Raw genomic sequence first — 17,386 nt, forward strand, 5'->3', positions numbered from 1 at the left:
TTCAAACAGTGGAATACTTGTCCTGTAAAATGTTGGATTACAGGATACCTAACAGTTTCTCTGATGACTACATCCGCAGGAAGTACACCCAACTTCAGCTCCTGACTGACAAGGTCGAGGAACAGCTCCTGACAAACAAGGTTTACACCTGAATCCAAGGGGACCAATATTCTTGTAGGCAGGTTTGTTAGAGCTGTTGGGGAGGGTGCAAACTAATTTGGCTGGGGGATGGGAACCGGAGTGAAGGGTCAAATGATGGATGGTAAAAAAGCAAAGATAGTGTGCAGTCAGACTGTCAGGAAGTGCAGGCAGATGATAGGACAAAATTGCAGCCAGTGGGGTGAGTATCAGTGCATTAGGGATGCAAAATCAAAAAAGGTCAGCAAATACAGTACATAACTCAATGCACAGAGTATAAGAAATAAAGTGGATGATCTTGGTGCACTTGTACAGATTGCCAGGAATAATGTTATGGCCATCGCTGAAGTGTGGCTGAAGGATGGTTGTAGTTGGAAATTGAAGATCCACGGTTACACATTGTATTGGAGGGATAGGAAAGTCGGCAGAGGTGATGGCATAGCTCTGCTGGTAAAGAATGGCATCAAATCATTAGAAACATGAGACATAGGATCAGAAGATGTTGAATCCGACGGGACATCAACCGTCTCGACTTCACCGCACCTTGTCCCCATTCCAACCTCACTCCTTCGGAACGCTCTGCTCTCCACTCCCTCCGCACTAATCCTAACCTTATTATTAAACCCGCCGATAAGGGGGGTGCTGTTGTAGTCTGGCGTACTGACCTCTACCTTGCCGAGGCACAGTGACAACTCGCGGATACCTCCTCTTATTTACCCCTCGATCGTGACCCCACCAAGGAGCACCAGGCCATTGTCACCCACACCATCACCGACTTTATCCGCTCAGGGGATCTCCCATCCACTGCTACTAACCTTATAGTTCCCACACCCCGCACTTCCCGTTTCTACCTCCTACCCAAGATCCACAAACCTGCCTGTCCTGGCCGACCTATTGTCTCAGCTTGCTCCTGCCCCACCAAACTCATTTCTGCATACCTCGACACTGTTTTATCATCCCTTGTTCAATCCCTTCCGACCTATATTCGTGACACTTCTCACGCTCTTAAACTTTTCGATGATTTTAAGTTCCCTGGCCCCCACCGCTTTATTTTCACCATGGATGTCCAGTCCTTATATACTTCCATCCCCCATCAGGAAGGTCTCAAAGCTCTACGCTTCTTTTTGGATTCCAGACCTAATCAGTTCCCCTCTACCACCACTCTGCTCCGTCTAGCGGAATTAGTCCTTACTCTTAATAATTTCTCCTTTGGCTCCTCCCACTTCCTCCAAACTAAAGGTGTAGCTATGGGCACCCGTATGGGTCCTAGCTATGCCTGCCTTTTTGTTGGGTTTGTGGAACAATCTATGTTCCATGCCTATTCTGGTATCTGTCCCCCATTTTTCCTTCGCTACATCGACGACTGCATTGGCGCTGCTTCCTGCACGCATGCAGAACTCATTGACTTTATTAACTTTGCCTCCAACTTTCACCCTGCCCTCAAGTTTACCTGGTCCATTTCCGACACCTCCCTCCCCTTTCTAGATCTTTCTGTCTCTGTCTCTGGAGACAGCTTATCCACTGATGTCTACTATAAGCCTACTGACTCTCACAGCTTTCTGGACTATTCCTCTTCTCACCCTGTCTCTTGCAAAAACGCCATCTCCTTCTCACAATTCCTCCGTCTTCGCCGCATCTGCTGTCAGGATGAGGCTTTTCATTCTAGGACGAGGGAGATGTCTTCCTTTTTTAAAGAAAGGGGCTTCCCTTCCTCCACTATCAACTCTGCTCTTAAACGCATCTCCCCCATTTCACCTACATCTGCTCTCACTCCATCCTCCCGTCACCCCACTAGGAATAGGGTTCCCCTGGTCCTCACCTACCACCCCACCAGCCTCCGGGTCCAACATATTATTCTCCGTAACTTTCGCCACCTCCAACAGGATCCCACCACTAAGCACATCTTTCCCTCCCCCCCTCTCTCTGCATTCCGCAGGGATCGCTCCCTACACAACTCCCTTGTCCATTCGTCCCCCCCCATCCCTCCCCACTGATCTCCCTCCTGGCACTTATCCGTGTAAGTGGAACAAGTGCTACACATGCCCTTACACTTCCTCCCTTACCACCATTCAGGGCCCCAAACAGTCCTTCCAGGTGAGGCATCACTTCACCTGTGAGTCGACCGGGGTGATTTACTGCGTCCGGTGCTCCCGATGTGGCCTTTTATATATTGGCGAGACCCGACGCAGACTGGGAGACCGCTTTGCTGAACATCTACGCTCTGTCCGCCAGAGAAAGCAGGATCTCCCAGTGGCCACACATTTTAATTCCACATCCCATTCCCATTCTGACATGTCTATCCACGGCCTCCTCTACTGTAAAGATGAAGCCACACTCAGGTTGGAGGAACAACACCTTATATTCCGTCTGGGTAGCCTCCAACCTGATGACATGAACATCGACTTCTCTAACTTCCGCTAAGGCCCCACCTCCCCCTCGTACCCCATCTGTTACTCATTTTTATGCACACATTCTTTCTCTCACTCTCCTTTTTCTCCCTCTGTCCCTCTGAATATACCTCTTGCCCATACTCTGGGTCACCCCCCACCTCCTTGTCTTTCTTCCCGGACCTCCTGTCCCATAATCCTCTCGTATCCCCTTTTGCCTATCACCTGTCCAGCTCTTGGCTCCATCCCTCCCCCTCCTGTCTTCTCCTATCATTTTGGATCTCCCCCACCCCCTCCAACTTTCAAATCCCTTAATCACTCTTCCTTCAGTTAGTCCTGACGAAGGGTCTCGGCCTGAAACGTCGACTGCACCTCTTCCTACAGATGCTGCTTGGCCTGCTGCATTCACCAGCAACTTTGATGTATGTTGCTTGAATCCTTGTGGGTTGAGTTAAGAAACTGCAAGGGTAAGAGGACACTGATGACAATTATATACAGGCCTCCAATCAGTAGCTGGGATGTGGACCACAGATTACAATGGGAAATAGAAAAGGCGTGTCGAAAGGTTAATGTTATGCTAGTCATGGGAGATTTTTACATGCAGGTAGATTGGGAAAATTAGGTTGGTAATGCACCTCAAGAGAGTGTATTTTTTGAATGCCCACAAGACAGCTTTTTAGAGCAGTTTGTCATTGCGTCCACGAGGAGATCAACTATATTAGATTGGATGTTATGTAATGAACCAGAGGTGATTCTGGAGCTTAAGGTAAAGGGACCCTTAGGAGGTAGTGATCACAATGTGAAAATTTGATAAGGAGAAAGTAAAGTCTGACATAGCAGTATTTCAGCAGAGTAAAGGAAATTACAGTGGTATGAGAGAGGAGTTGGTCAAGGAAAATTTGAAGGAGATGTTGGCAGGGGTGACAGCAGAGCAGCAATGTCTTGAGTTTCTGGGGAAAATGAGGAAGATGCAGGACATATGTATTCCAAAAACAAAGAAATACTCAAATGGCAAAATGGCAACTGTGGCTGACAAGGGAAGTCAAAGCTAATGTAAAAGCTAAAAAGAGGGCATGCAACAAAGCAAAAATTAGCTGGAAGATAGAGGATTGGGAAGCTTTTAAAAACTTATGGAAAGCAACCTAAAAAATCATTAGGAGGGAAAAGATGAAATATGAAAGCAAGCTAGCAAATAATATCAAGGGTGGATAGAAAAAAGCTTTTACAATTATATAAAAAATAAAAGATGAGATTGGATATAGGACCACTCGAAAATGAGGCCAGAGAAATAAAGGGGGACAAGGAAATGGTAGATGAACTAATGAACACCAGCAGTGTGCCAGGTGTTGAAGGGTGTGAGGGAAGAGAATTGAGTGCAGTTACTATTACTAGGGAGAAAGTCCTCAAAAAGCTGAAGACCTAAAGGTACACAAGTCACCCAGACCAGATAAACTGCACCAAGGGTTCTGAAAGGCGTAGTGGTAGAGATTGGGAAGGCATTAGTAATGGTCTTGCAATAATCATTGGGCTCGGGCATGGTTCTAGAGGACTGAAAATAGCAAATGTAACTCCACTCTTTAAGAAAGGAGGAAGGCAGCAGAAAGAAAATTATAGACCAGTTAGCCTGACCTCAGTGGTTGGAAGATGTTGGAATCAATTGTTAAGGATGAGATTGTGAAGTACTTGGTGACACAGGACAAGATAGGACGAAGTCAGCATGATTTCCTTAGGGGAAAATCTTGCCTGACAAACCTGTTGGTTTTCTTTGAGGTGATTACAAGTAGAATAGATAAAGGGGATATTGTATATTTGGATTTTCTGAAGGCCTTTGACAAGTTGCCACACATGAGGCTGCTTACCAAGTTAAGAGCCCATGGTATTACAGGAAAGTTACTGGCATGGTTAGAGCATTGGTTGATTAGTAGGAGGCAAACGTGGGAATAAAAGGATCCCTTTCTGGTTGGCTGCCAGTGACTAGTTGTATTCCACAGGGGTTGGTGTTGGAACTGCTTTTTATGCTGTATATCAATGATCCAGATGATGGAATAGATGGTTTTGTTGCCACATTTGCAGTTGATATGAAGATTGGTGAAGGGGCAGGTAGTGTTCAGGAAACAGGAAGGCTACAGAAGGTCTTAGACAGATTAGGAGAATGGGCAAGAAAATGGCAAATGAAATACAATGTTGAAAAATGCATGGCCGTGCACTTTGGTAGAAGAAATAAATGTGCAGACTACTTTCTAAATGGGGAGCAAAATCCAAAAATCTGAGATGCAAAGGGATTTGGGAGTCCTTGTGCAGAACACTCTAAAGGTTAACTTGCAGTTTGGGTCAGTGGTGAGGAAGGCAAATGCAATGTTAACATTCGTTTCAAGAGGTCCAGAACATAAGTGCAGGGATGTGATGCTGGGGCTTTATAAGGCACTGGTGAGGCCTCACCTTGAGTATTGTGAACAGTTTTGGGCTCCTTATCTAAGGAAAGATGGAGAGGGTTCAGAGGAGTTCACAAAGATGTTTCTGGAAAGAGAACATCTGGTGTCTCTGTGCCTGTACTCCCTGGAATTCAGAAGGATGAGGTGGGATCTCATTGAAACCCTTCGAATGTTGAAAGGCCTAGACAGAGTAGATGTGGAAAGGATGTTTCCCATGGTGGGAGAGTGTAGGACAAGAGTGCACAGCCTCAAGATAGAGGGGCGCCCATTTAAAACAGAGATGCAGGGAAGTTTCTTTAGCCAGAGAGTGGTGAATTTGTGGAATTTGTTACCGCAGGCAGGTGTGGAAGCCAAGTCATTGGGTGTACTTAAGGCAGTGATTGATAGGTTCCTGATTGGAAATGGCATCAAAGGTTATGGGGAGAAGGCCGGGGAGTGGGACTGAGAAGGTGATAAAGGATTAGCCATGATTGATTGAATGGTGGAGCAGACTAGATGGGCCAATTCTGCTCCTATGTCTTATGGTTTTATGGTCTACCCATCGCTCCTGGATGTACTTTGGACCACCAGGATGCTGAAAACCTCATAGATGAAACTTTTGCCAAGGTGATCATACCCAGAGTGCAGACTTCAGACAGTAATTGGGTGACCACCAGAGAGAGGAAAGGGAGTAAGCAGTTAGTTGGGGGGTTCCCCTGTTGCAGTTCCCTCAGCAACAGGAATACTCCTTCGGATACTGCTGGGGATAGACAACTTACCAGGGCACAGCAGCAACAGCCAGGCCAGTATCTCTGTGCCAATTCTGAGGCTTCGCAGGGAAGGTTAAATTCAGGCAAAGCAATAATGATAGAAAACTCTATGGTTAGTGGGATGGACTGGAGATTCTGTGGCTGCAAATGAGAAACCAAGATGGTTTGTAGCCTTTCAGGTATTTAAGGTCCAGGATGTTTCAGACTGACTGCAGAATGTTCTCAAGGGGCAGGGAGAGCAGCCAGAAGTCATGGTGCACTTTGGCACTAATGACATGGGTAGAAATGGGGAAGAGCACCTGCACAGTGAGTTAGGAAAGAGGCTGAAGAGGAGGACCTCCAAGGTAGTAATCTCTGGATTATGCCCAGTGCCATGTGCTAGTCAGGGCAGGTATCGGATGATAGTACAGATGAATGAGTGGCTGTGGAACTGGTGCGGGATGCAGCAGGCAGGGTTTCAGGTTCTTGTATCATTAGAACCTTTACTAGGACAGGGGTGACCTATACCAGAGGGACAGGTTGCACCTGAATAGGAGGAGAAGTAACGTCCTGGCTGGAAGGTACACAAGTGCTTCTCAGGAGGGTTTAAACTAGTTTGACAGGAGATGGGAACCAAAGCACCAGATCAGAAAGTGGAGGGATGGAGAGGAAGGAATGTGTCAAGGCCAGTAAAAACAGGCTGGAGCAAAATAATAGATACAATGGGATGGATAGTTTGAAGTGTTTGTGTTTCAAAGAGTATTATGAATAAAGGTGATAACCTTAGAACAAGGATCAGTACATAGAACTATGATGTTGTGGTCATTGCAGAGACTTGATTGAGAGAGGGACGGAAATGGTTGCTGAAAGTTCCAGGATTTCAATGTTTGAGAAAAGATGGAGAGGAAAGTAAAAGAGGTGGGAGAATTACACTACTAGCTAGAGATAATATCACAGCTGCACTTAGAGATGATATAATGGAGGGCTATCCATTGAGTCTGTTTGGATAGAAGTCAAAGTTGACCATGCCATCTTGGACAATGTCTCCCATCCACTACATAATGTACTGGTTGGGCACAGGAGTACATTCAGCCAGAGACTCATTCCACCGAGATGCAACACAGAGCGTCACAGGAAGTCATTCCTGCCTGTGGCCATCAAACTTTACAACTCCTCCCTTGGAGGGTCAGACACCCTGAGCCAATAGGCTGGTCCTGGACTTATTTCATAATTTATTGGCATAATTTACATATTACTATTTAACTATTTATGGTTCTATTACTATTTATTATTTATGGTGCAACTGTAACGAAAACCAGTTTCCTCCGGGATCAATAAAGTATGACTATGACTATAACTAAGAGTGCAATCACCCTGTTGGGATTATACTACAGAACCTCCAATAGCTACCAGGACTTTGAGGAATAGATAGGCAGGCAGATTAAGGAAAGGTGCAAAAACAATAGTGTTGTTGTCATGGGGATTTCAACTTTCTTAATATAAACTGGGACTTTCCTAGTGTAAAAGGTTTAGAGGGGGCAGAAATTGTTAGTTGCATCCAAGAGGGTTCCTTGAATCAATATGTAGATCATCCAAGAAGAAGATGGGCTGCATTGGAACTAGCACTGGATAATGAGACCTTTCAGTGGGGAACAGTGACCCCAATTCCCTAAGTTTTAAGAGAGCTATAGATAAGGATAAATATGGACTTTGCAGGAGAGTATTAAATTGGAGCAGAGCAAATTATGAGAACATTGGGCAGGAACTAGGGAGAGTTCATTGGGAACAGCTGTTCATGGGCATTCACAACCAACACGTGGAGTGTGTTTAAGGACCATCCGTGCAGAGTTCAGGACAGGTAAAGTATGTTCTAGTCAGAAAGAAGGACAAGGATTGCAAGGTAAGAGAATCTTGGATGTCGAGAAAGGTGAGGGATTTAGTCAAGAAGGAAAAGGAAAAATCTGTAAAGTTTAGGAAGCTCGAATTATAAAGAAGCCAAAAAAGAACTTGGAATGGAATTAGGAAAGCCAGGAGGGGCAATGCAAAGTCCTTGGCAAATAGGATTAAAGAGAATCTCAAGGCATTCTATTACAGACATCAGGAGCAGGAGAATAATTATGGAGGGAGTAGGACTACTCGAGGATAAAGGGGTGTGGAACATTTGCTTGAATGTGGAAGATGTGGGTGAGGTCCTTACTGAGTACTTTACATCAGTATATGAAGCAGTAGTAAATCAAGGCAAATGGACTTGTTGTGTTGTCTAGAAGATATTTCACCACTCATTCGAGAGGCTTCTTCAGTTCTGATCCATGGTGGGTAGTTTACCAGCTTATAAACTCTGTGAGTTGTTTAAAAGTATAACACTCACATGAGGGTCGTTAAGAATCGTAGAGGTAATGAGAGGGTCAATAGTCTCGTCTTTGCATGAATGGAGGTGTGAACTGTTGTGGATTCGCCAAGGTAGAGGGCATCTTCGTCAAACTGGAAAACCCATCCCTGAACAGAGGTGGTGGGGTACGACACCACCTATCAGCTGTTTACGATGTAGTCCTAACATCTCTAGCCCTGCAAAACGTCTTTTAGACAACACAGCAAGTCCAGTTACCTTGATTTATTGCTGCTTGATATACAAAGACCTGAATGACTGAGAACCTTCATAGACATTTTACATCAGTATTTACCAAGGAGAAGGATGTGGAGGGTAAGGAGATCATGGCCGAGCGTACTGATATGCTAGGCCAGTTCAAGGTAAAGGAAGGGGTAGTGTTTAGTCTCTTACTGCAGAGCAGACTTAATAGGCCAAATGGCCTAATTCTGCTCCTTTATCTTATGGTCTTAAAGAGCATTAGGGTCGATGTCCTCAGGGTATGATAGGATTAAAGTGATGTTAAGTGTATAACTGGACACTTACATTTTGTATTGAAGGAAACATTTAATAAGATTTTGAATAATTAAATGTTGGAGAAATTATTCTTGCAAATCAGTGAATATGTTGATGGGACCAGTAAGAATATGGACCAAGCCCAAACTCTTGCCGTTGCACAGTTTGAGAACCCATCATTAACATCCTACATCTTCATACTGAATCAAGACGTCAGAGCAAAATCCAGTTTTTAAAATTATATTCATAAGGTATGAAATTTGTGAATTTTCTTAGCCTACAGAACAAACAGAGTAGATGTACAGTGGTTTCTGGTTAAGTAGGCCATTGGTTAATCAGGGCAGCCAGTTATTGGGGCCAACACTTAAAGAACAAACACTAATAGAGAAACACACACAAAGTGCTGGAGGAATTCAACAGGTCAGGCAGTATCCATGGGAAAAATTACGGTTGACGTTTCATGCCGAAACCCTTTGGCAGGGCTGGAGAAAAAAAGTTGAGTAGATTTAAAAGGTGGGGGCAGAGGAGAGAGAAACACAAGGTGAAACCTGAAGAGGGAGGGATGAAGGGAAGAGCTAGAAAGTTGATTGGTGAAAGAGTCAGAAGGCCATGGAAGGAAGAAAAAGGGGGTGAAGCACCAGAGGGAGGAGATAAGCAGGCAAGGGGATAAGGTGAGAGAGGGGAAATGGTGAAGTGGGGGCATTACTGGAAGTTTGAGAAATTGATGTTCATGCCATCAGGTTGGATGCTACCCAAAGGGAATCATGGTGTTGTTCCTCCAACCTAAGTGTGGTCTCATCATGACAGTGGAGGAGGCCATGGATAGACATATCAGAATGGGAATGGGAAGTGGAATTAAAATGGGTGGCCACTGGGAATATAGGTCGGCAAAGCGGTCTCCCAATCTACGTCGGATCTCACCGATTATACAGGAGGTCTCACCGATGTACAGGAGGCCACACTGGGAGCACCAGACATAGTAAATGACCCCAGCAGACTCACAGGTGAAGTGTCACCTCACCTGGAAGGATTGTTTAGGACCCTGAGTGGTAGTGAGGAAGGAAGAGTAGGGGCAGGCCCTGAATGAAAATAGCCAGGATTGCCTTAATTTATTTGAGACGCTATACCACTTAATTGGGGCAGGGTACTGTTGTTGAACAGTTTCTAACTAGCATCGGTCAAGTGCACTGGTGTGGCTGTTAGACGCTACACCACGCTTAAAGCAAATAGTTTTTAAATAGTGTAAATTGCGTGTACTTGTGTTCAAAAAGCAGTAATTTTGTCACTGGTAGTTGGCAAGAAATAAGCGGTAAGACAATGCTCACCGTGGTTTCAAGCATTCAGGCTTGGAGATGCCAGAAACGGCTGGGAGTGAAAATGAAACAATTTCACCACTTCAACATGTTAGAAACTATGAAGATTTTGAGAGTATCGATACCCATCTTGAATGTTGTAATGATAGTGAAAATTTGGAGGATGCAATCGTCGAAAGAATTGTGTGAAGACAGTTCGTTATCTACGTTAGGTGTCTGCAGCTGGAAATTCCTCTGTTGATAACAATTAGAAATTGATATTCAATTTTATGGTACTGCAGTAGTATTGATAGTGTTCTGATTTGTTCTCTATTTCATTTAAATGCATAATTTGTTACTCATTTAAACAGTAGTTTGTCTTTTTCCATTAAACTTTGGCTAATTGGGGCAGCCATTTACTGGGCCAAAATGTACTGGTCCCAATGCATTCCAATTATCTAGAATTGATTGTATTATGCAGAACAGCTTGAAAAATATTTGCAGCAACATACATGATAGGACAGCCCTAGTGTAACAGTGACATAGTCCATTGTTGGCAGTTCATATCTGATGTCTTTAACAAAATGGTGAAATACCTTTTCTGTTTTTGCAAGCTCTTCTAACAGCATTAATGCTCCCTCATCTACATAATAGTGATGCTAAACATCCAGGAGAATAAATAAATGCAGCACAACAGTCTAAGTAGAATGTAATTTTGGCACTTTTATCATAGAAGACCATTAAGTATTAAATTTGTCCTTCAAAACTCACAGAGTTTTCTTGTAGGGGTCATGTGTTATCAGGTTCCAAATTTGTCATTGCATTGTACCAGAAGCAATAGTAATAACAGTTCTTCATGCTTTGCACAACAGGGTTCTTTTCCTGGGCAGCCCCAACATAGAGGTAAGAAATGATGGCCAGATGCTCCACATAAAGAATGCACGTCTATCTGAACAGGGCCATTACCAGTGCAGTGCAGTAAATGCTGCAGGAAAACGATTCAAGAAATTCAAACTCAACATCTACGGTTAGTGCAGCTCTTCCAATGTGAAAAGCTAACTGCTCCTGCTGGTTTGAATTTTAGCACATGTTATATTTTGTGTTGAGTTACTAAACTGAAAAACTGGTAAAGAGTCACATTCTCAGAGGCTGGTCATAAAAATGTGGTGCTGGTATTCAGCTTTCTCAGGGGATGATTCAAATCTGAGTTATCCAGTCATAGGTGGGATTTTGAACTTTACATTTCACACCAAAATATGATCTGCTTCAGGATTCAGACCATATCAGGATTATATAATTCCTTCTCCAAAATACATATGATAAACCAGTACTTAGATGAACCTAATTATTGACATCAGCCTTTTAATTCTAGATATGCTTAATTGACTGAACAAGGTGGGGTTTTAATTCATATCTTTGAGTCATTAGTCCAGGCCTCTGAATTTCTTATTCCATGACATAACCACTCTGTGACTACACTCTAAGCCTTTTAATTGTTAAGAATGGATAGAAGAGGAAATTTGCAATTCTCAAAATGCTTTCGACGCAGGGTCAAAATGCAAAAGAACACCATTAGTGAAAACAGGTTTTCCCACCCCCACCTCAGGCTAGCTGCAATGTTAATTTAGTTAAACTCTCATACTGCTAATCATACCCAGGAATTATAGAGTCACTGTATAAATACCTATTTACGAACAGAGTGTGTAGATAAAGTCTTATGATAAAGACACCTTGTACTGCATGGTGCAAGAAACCAGCTGTTGGCTATGAAGAGCAACTATCTCAACAACAAAACAGCTGGATAGACTTACATTATCAAACATGATGTCTTACCAAACTAATGAGTTAATTGGGCTTCTCAGAGAGCCGTGAGCAGTTATGACTAGAGTTTGCAAATTCATGCCCTCAGCAAATGATTTATCCTGTTTTAATCATTTACTTTTTCAATGAAAGAATCAAATACATTCAATGAACAATTTTAATGAGAACTGAGTAAGAAAAATACTGTTTGATTCATTCCTCTTTATCTAAGTGTTCATACACATGGATATTTGGAAGAATGCTGATCAATTCAACCTGAAATCACACATCAAGCTATTCTGCAGAATATTCAGTGAGCAATACACAGAAAAACTCCATGGTTCTGGGACACCAGTAAATGATTGGAACAATTATTTATGCTTCCCAGGGAAGGAGATGTTCAAGAGGTGCATTCCACCATCCCCCCCAAATATGTTGCTATGTTTTTGATTTCCTACCAGAAAAGATGATTGATGTTCAATACAAGCAGTGAGACATGAAAAAGTGTATTTAAATAATATCTAAATATTTGAATTATGCTCTCCAATGTACCATCCAGTACTTTCATAAAGTTGCAGTGGATAGCAGGAACTCCTGATAGCCTCTGGCATCTACCTCTTCATCAGAGGAAGGGGAATATGAAGCTTAAATGTCAGGAAATTTGCAATTGATGGTATAAATCAAAACATTGGTTTCTAACAAAATAAATAGAATCCCAAGAGGGAGCTGAAGAACCCTTTTGTATAATGCACTGATGTATTATGATCTGGAATGCACTGCCTGAAAGCAATTTCAAAAGAGCAATGTGTAAATCTCTTCAGAGTGATCTGAAGGTCGCTAGTTCGAACCTTGGCTGAGGCAGCGTGTGTGTCCTTGAGCAAGGCACTTAACCACACATTGCTCTGGGATGACACCGGTGCCAAGCTGTAAGGGTCCTAATGCCCTTCCCTTGGACAACATCAGTGGCGTAGAGAGGGGAGACTTGCAGCATGGGCAACTGCTGGTCTTCCATACAACCTTGCCCAGGCCTGCGCCTTGGAAACTCGCAAATCCGTGGTCTCATGAGAGTAACGGATGCCTATATATAAATAAATACTTTAAAAGGGAAGGTTTGTGGGGCCATGGAAAAGGGCAATGAAGTTTAATTAAATGGCTAATGCTTTCAGAGGGCCCACACAACCATGAATAGCCTGTGGTAGGAGATCTTATAATGCAGTTTTGTCAACATTTCAGAGGCTTTTGCAATGTTCTGCTACAAAAAAAATCCCTCACAACAGTTGCAATTTATCTAACTTACAATTCTGAAGACCAGCACTTTCTCACATACTTATATGGCTCTGAGAATAGTTGACCCAACAGACAAAATCAGCCTCTCTTGGTCTTCACCCTATCACGGATACTTATTTTGTTTCTCCCACCCCTTCCCCTCCTCTGTCACATTGTATATACTGTATTATTCTCAAATTCTCACCTTTAGTTGTTCTGATAAGTTTTCAACATTGACCCTGTCACTTTCTCGCAGTTGCTATCTGACCTGTTGAGTATTCATGCTGTTTTCTCTCTATACTTTTAAAATATTTCAGTTCTACAAGAATGACGTATATTAATTATTAAAGATTATGCATTGATAATGCTTTGTTGATTAGAAGTATTTATATATCAAAAATGAAAAGCTGGCAAATTTAAAAGGAATTGAAAATGCTGTTGAATATAAGCAGTTAATTGACATTGGAATGAAAAAATTAGTTAACATTTCAAATGTTGTCTTTCATCACATTCAATCAAGAGCATTTCTGTTATTTTCTATTTTTTGAGAAAGTAAGAAGTAAGAATGAATGGCATTCATGTTGATTATATATTGCAATAAATGACTGGATTTGCTAAGGACACCATAAGATGGAGCAACAAACGTATGCTACCTATTGGCAGTTTAGTCAATCAGTCAAATACAAGGAAAAGTCATTGTGGTGCTACCTATAGTTAGTTCCTTAGTCACAAATTCCATAGTTAAAGCATAGTGCACAGCGCAAGCATAATATCCCAAAATGTAGTTCCAATGCCTGGTGTTGTCCATGCTTCCCAAATTTGGAAAATGTGGAAAATTAATCTTTGAGTGAGGATGAAGTTTCATCCTGGTCTGTTCCTGAATTGCCACACTTTTCCCATGGCTGAACTTGCCTTTTGGTGCTCAGTAGGCCAGGCACCCTGGATATTGAGGCTGTCGCTGCAGAGCAGAGTGGGCCATGAAGAGTGGTGGGGAAGACTTGTGCCCGTGATGGAGCTGGCTGAGTCTATAACCCTCTACAGTCTCCTGCAATCCAGTGTTTTGGAGGCTCTGTACTATGCCGTGATGCAACCCAGTCACCACTGTTTCTCTGTAGAAAGATGTAAGTCTTTGGTGACATACTAAAGCTGGACAAAAGCCTCATGAAGTAGAGGTGCCATCTTTGTGATTGCATTAATATGTTTGGGCCAGGATAGATCCTCTGAGATGTTGATGCCCAGGAACTTGAAGCTGTTCGCCTTTTCCACCGCTGTCCCTGCAGTGAGCATTGGTATGTGTTCTCCTCAGACTGCCCATTTCTGAAGTCCACAGTCAGTTCTTTTTGTCTTGCTGACATTGAATGCAATGTTGTTGTGATACCATTCAATCAGATGATCTATCACATTCCTGTCAACCTCCTCATTGGCACCTGGGATTCCACCAATAACAGATGACATTTCAGCTGTGCTTAGTCTCACAGTCCTGAGTGTAGAGACAGTTGAGCAGTGGGATAAGCATACATCCTTGAGATGCACCAACGTTGACAGCCAACGAGGTGTTATTACCTTTCCCCACTGTCTATGGTCTACCAATAAGGAAGTTGAAGATCCAGCTACAGAGGGAGGTACAAATGACCCAGGTTATTAAGCTTGGTTATGAGAACTGAGGGAATGATATTGTTGAAAGCCAAACTGTAATCAGGGAAAAATAGTCTGATATGTAGTATGTCTTGCTGGTGTCTCAGTGCTCCGAAGCAGAGTGGAGAGCCAGTAAGAATGCACCCATTACAGACCTGTTGCAGTGGTCGGCAAATTGCAGCAGGTCCAGGTCCTTGCTCAGGCTGGAGTTAATTCGAGCTTCAACCAACCTCTTGAATCACTTCATACAGTAGATAGGAGTGCTAATGGGCAACAGTCTTTGAGGCAGTTCACCCTACTCTTCTTGGGCATTGAACGATTGCTGCCCTTTTGATGCTGTGGGCCCTCAGAACCATGGCAGCAAAAGGTTGAAGATATTTTTGAATATTCCAGCCGGTTGGTCAGCACAGGTTTTCAGTACCCAGTTGTATTATGAGATTAATGTATGTAAATTCATATTCACGTGTGTTTGAAAATTGAGGAATTGCTTCCTCTAACATATAATTGATATAACCACCTTGGGAAATTGTACACGTTAGATAAAGTTCATAATACTAGAATATTTATGTCTTATTAGAGGGACTAGATTGACAGGTAGGTATAATGTTCTTGTGTTATTTGAATAACTCTTTGCCCTTGCATGTAGATGTTCTTAGTTGTGCAACTATGCTAGGTGAATGAATGTTTGAATATAGAGAAATCAACATCGGTTGGTGGGTATCCAGTCTGGGCTCCAGACGAGTTTGAGGATGGCTGTTTACAACCTAACTGGGACATTCTCTTTCCAGTTCATAATTAATGCAAAGCTACAACTTAACATTCAGCATCAAATTAAGTATAATTGATCAGAAACCAGCACTACGTTTGTATTGTGAGGACTTGAGGTTTATTGTTGTAGGCAACTGAAGTGAAGGGTGTTTTTCTAAAGTTAAGGTTAAGTACCCAATTATAGCAAGTTTATTACTCTGTGATTAAGACAAAAATTACTTGCATTTGAAAATTGTCTCTTGAAAGTTTCAATTAGACAATTTAATGCCTAACTTACCCAAGGTCCAAGTGCGAAGTACAGTTAGATGTAAAAATATGAAATATTTACAGTTTAACCACTGTTCATCATCAAATGAATGAACAACCTTTACTTTTCAAACAGAGGTAATCATATTATAGCACAGGTTGATAGTGAACATTTACAGACAGTGAAATGATGAGGTATCTGACAGTGATAATGTGAGAGAACCATAATCACCTGGACAATCATTGTAATACAACTCACAGCAAACTGAGTCATTGACTATCCAGTCAATGTGCTTTGACGACTGATAAACTGTCTGCTCTGGGAGCTCTGTTAAATTTATGAAATTCATTCAATGGAATATTCTGAAATCTCTCCCAGTTTACTCAATGGTGCTGAAGTCTGTGCCTTGGCTTTATTTGAGATCAGCTAACTTATTAACTCAGTCCTTCTTGATATGAATCAGTTTCATGTCATTTGGTCACATTGCCTGCTGAATTTTGCTGTTTAAACTTAAATTTGCAGCCCCAGTCTTAAAATCTGCCAGAATGTTTTCTATTACTTGAGTTATCTAAGTATTTAGAAACTATAGAAGCATTTCTTTCAACTGTTCAATTATTATATTTATGCTGTTGTTTTCATTTTCATTCCAAAAGTTGCACCAACCATTAAAGGAGGTAATACCACAACTGACCTGACTGTTCTGCTAAATAACCCCATCCTCCTGGAATGTGAAGCTCGTGGTATTCCCCTGCCTGCCATAACATGGTACAGAGCCAATCGGCCAATCATCTCCAGTCCGCAAGCTACGTATATAGACAGAGGGCACTTCCTTCAAATACCTCGGGCCCATATGTCAGATGCTGGTCAATACACTTGTCGTGTCACCAGTGTCGCTGGAACTGCTGAAAAGCTGTATGAGCTGGATGTGTATGGTAATAATTCTACTTTTATTCACATTTCCTTTCCTATTTTTATATCCATTTTGGAACATCTTATTTTCTGTTAAGGGAAGTAACAAAACACTCTTTTGTTTTTCTAAAGGCAATTTTGGCCTGCATTTTTATGATAAAATTTGTGGGTTATTTTGGTATTTGGCAGTAGATTTAAAGCATCTCCCTCTCCCACCACACAAAAGAATCCTGAATATGGATAATCTCAATTGATGCTGTTTTGCCAGCTTCTCAAACAATCATTTTCACACCCATTTATAGAACCTTCGTGAGTCAAGGCATGTTTGGAGGTGATTTACTGTGGACGTTCCCGTTCACTCAGTGTTGACTAGTTTATCAGCACTGACACCCATAAGAAATTCTGACTTTTCTTGCAGTTTAACTAATCCCTAAGAAGAGAAAGTACAAAGAATATCTTTTTTCTTGTTATATGGAAAGAAGTGATATTTGGACTGCAGTAGGCTGAATATGTGGTTAATTTAAAAGTCTAAGATAATTAGAAACTCTGCTGAAACAAATTAAATACAAGAAGAGGAATTAGTCAGATCAAAATGAAATTCTGTTCCTTGACTGTCACTGGTCCTTATTTTCCCAGTGGTGGTGATTCTTTGTAGTTTAGGAATTAATTGATGACATAATGTCTCCAGCATTGGGCATTAGTTTTTGCCTGAATCTATAAGTGGAAGCAACTTGCTCATCAAAGGAAGCCAGCAGAGAAAAAAAGCTGCTCTATTCTCAGTAAATTTATATTTACTTTGCCCCTTTCTCAACAAAGCAAGATTAAATAGGCATTCATCACCCTGCTATTTTTAGGTTTTTGTATTGAGATGGGCTGTTAGCTTTGACTATAAAACCACATAGG

General features: G+C 42.1%; 1 protein-coding gene across 4 annotated transcripts in view; it reads left to right on the forward strand.

Moving 5' to 3' along the window:
* hmcn1 (hemicentin 1) overlaps nt 1–17,386 on the forward strand; it is a 551,025-nt gene that overhangs the window by 300,073 nt on the left and 233,566 nt on the right. For all 4 annotated transcript variants that reach the window (XM_063064023.1, XM_063064025.1, XM_063064024.1 and 1 more), the window contains exons 30-31: nt 10,731–10,885; nt 16,228–16,506. In XM_063064023.1, the coding sequence (XP_062920093.1) occupies nt 10,731–10,885; nt 16,228–16,506 (434 nt within the window). The remainder of the gene's footprint in view (nt 1–10,730; nt 10,886–16,227; nt 16,507–17,386) is intronic.

The sequence above is a fragment of the Mobula hypostoma genome, chromosome 12 (assembly GCF_963921235.1).
Source record: "Mobula hypostoma chromosome 12, sMobHyp1.1, whole genome shotgun sequence".
Classification (NCBI taxonomy): domain Eukaryota; kingdom Metazoa; phylum Chordata; class Chondrichthyes; order Myliobatiformes; family Myliobatidae; genus Mobula; species Mobula hypostoma.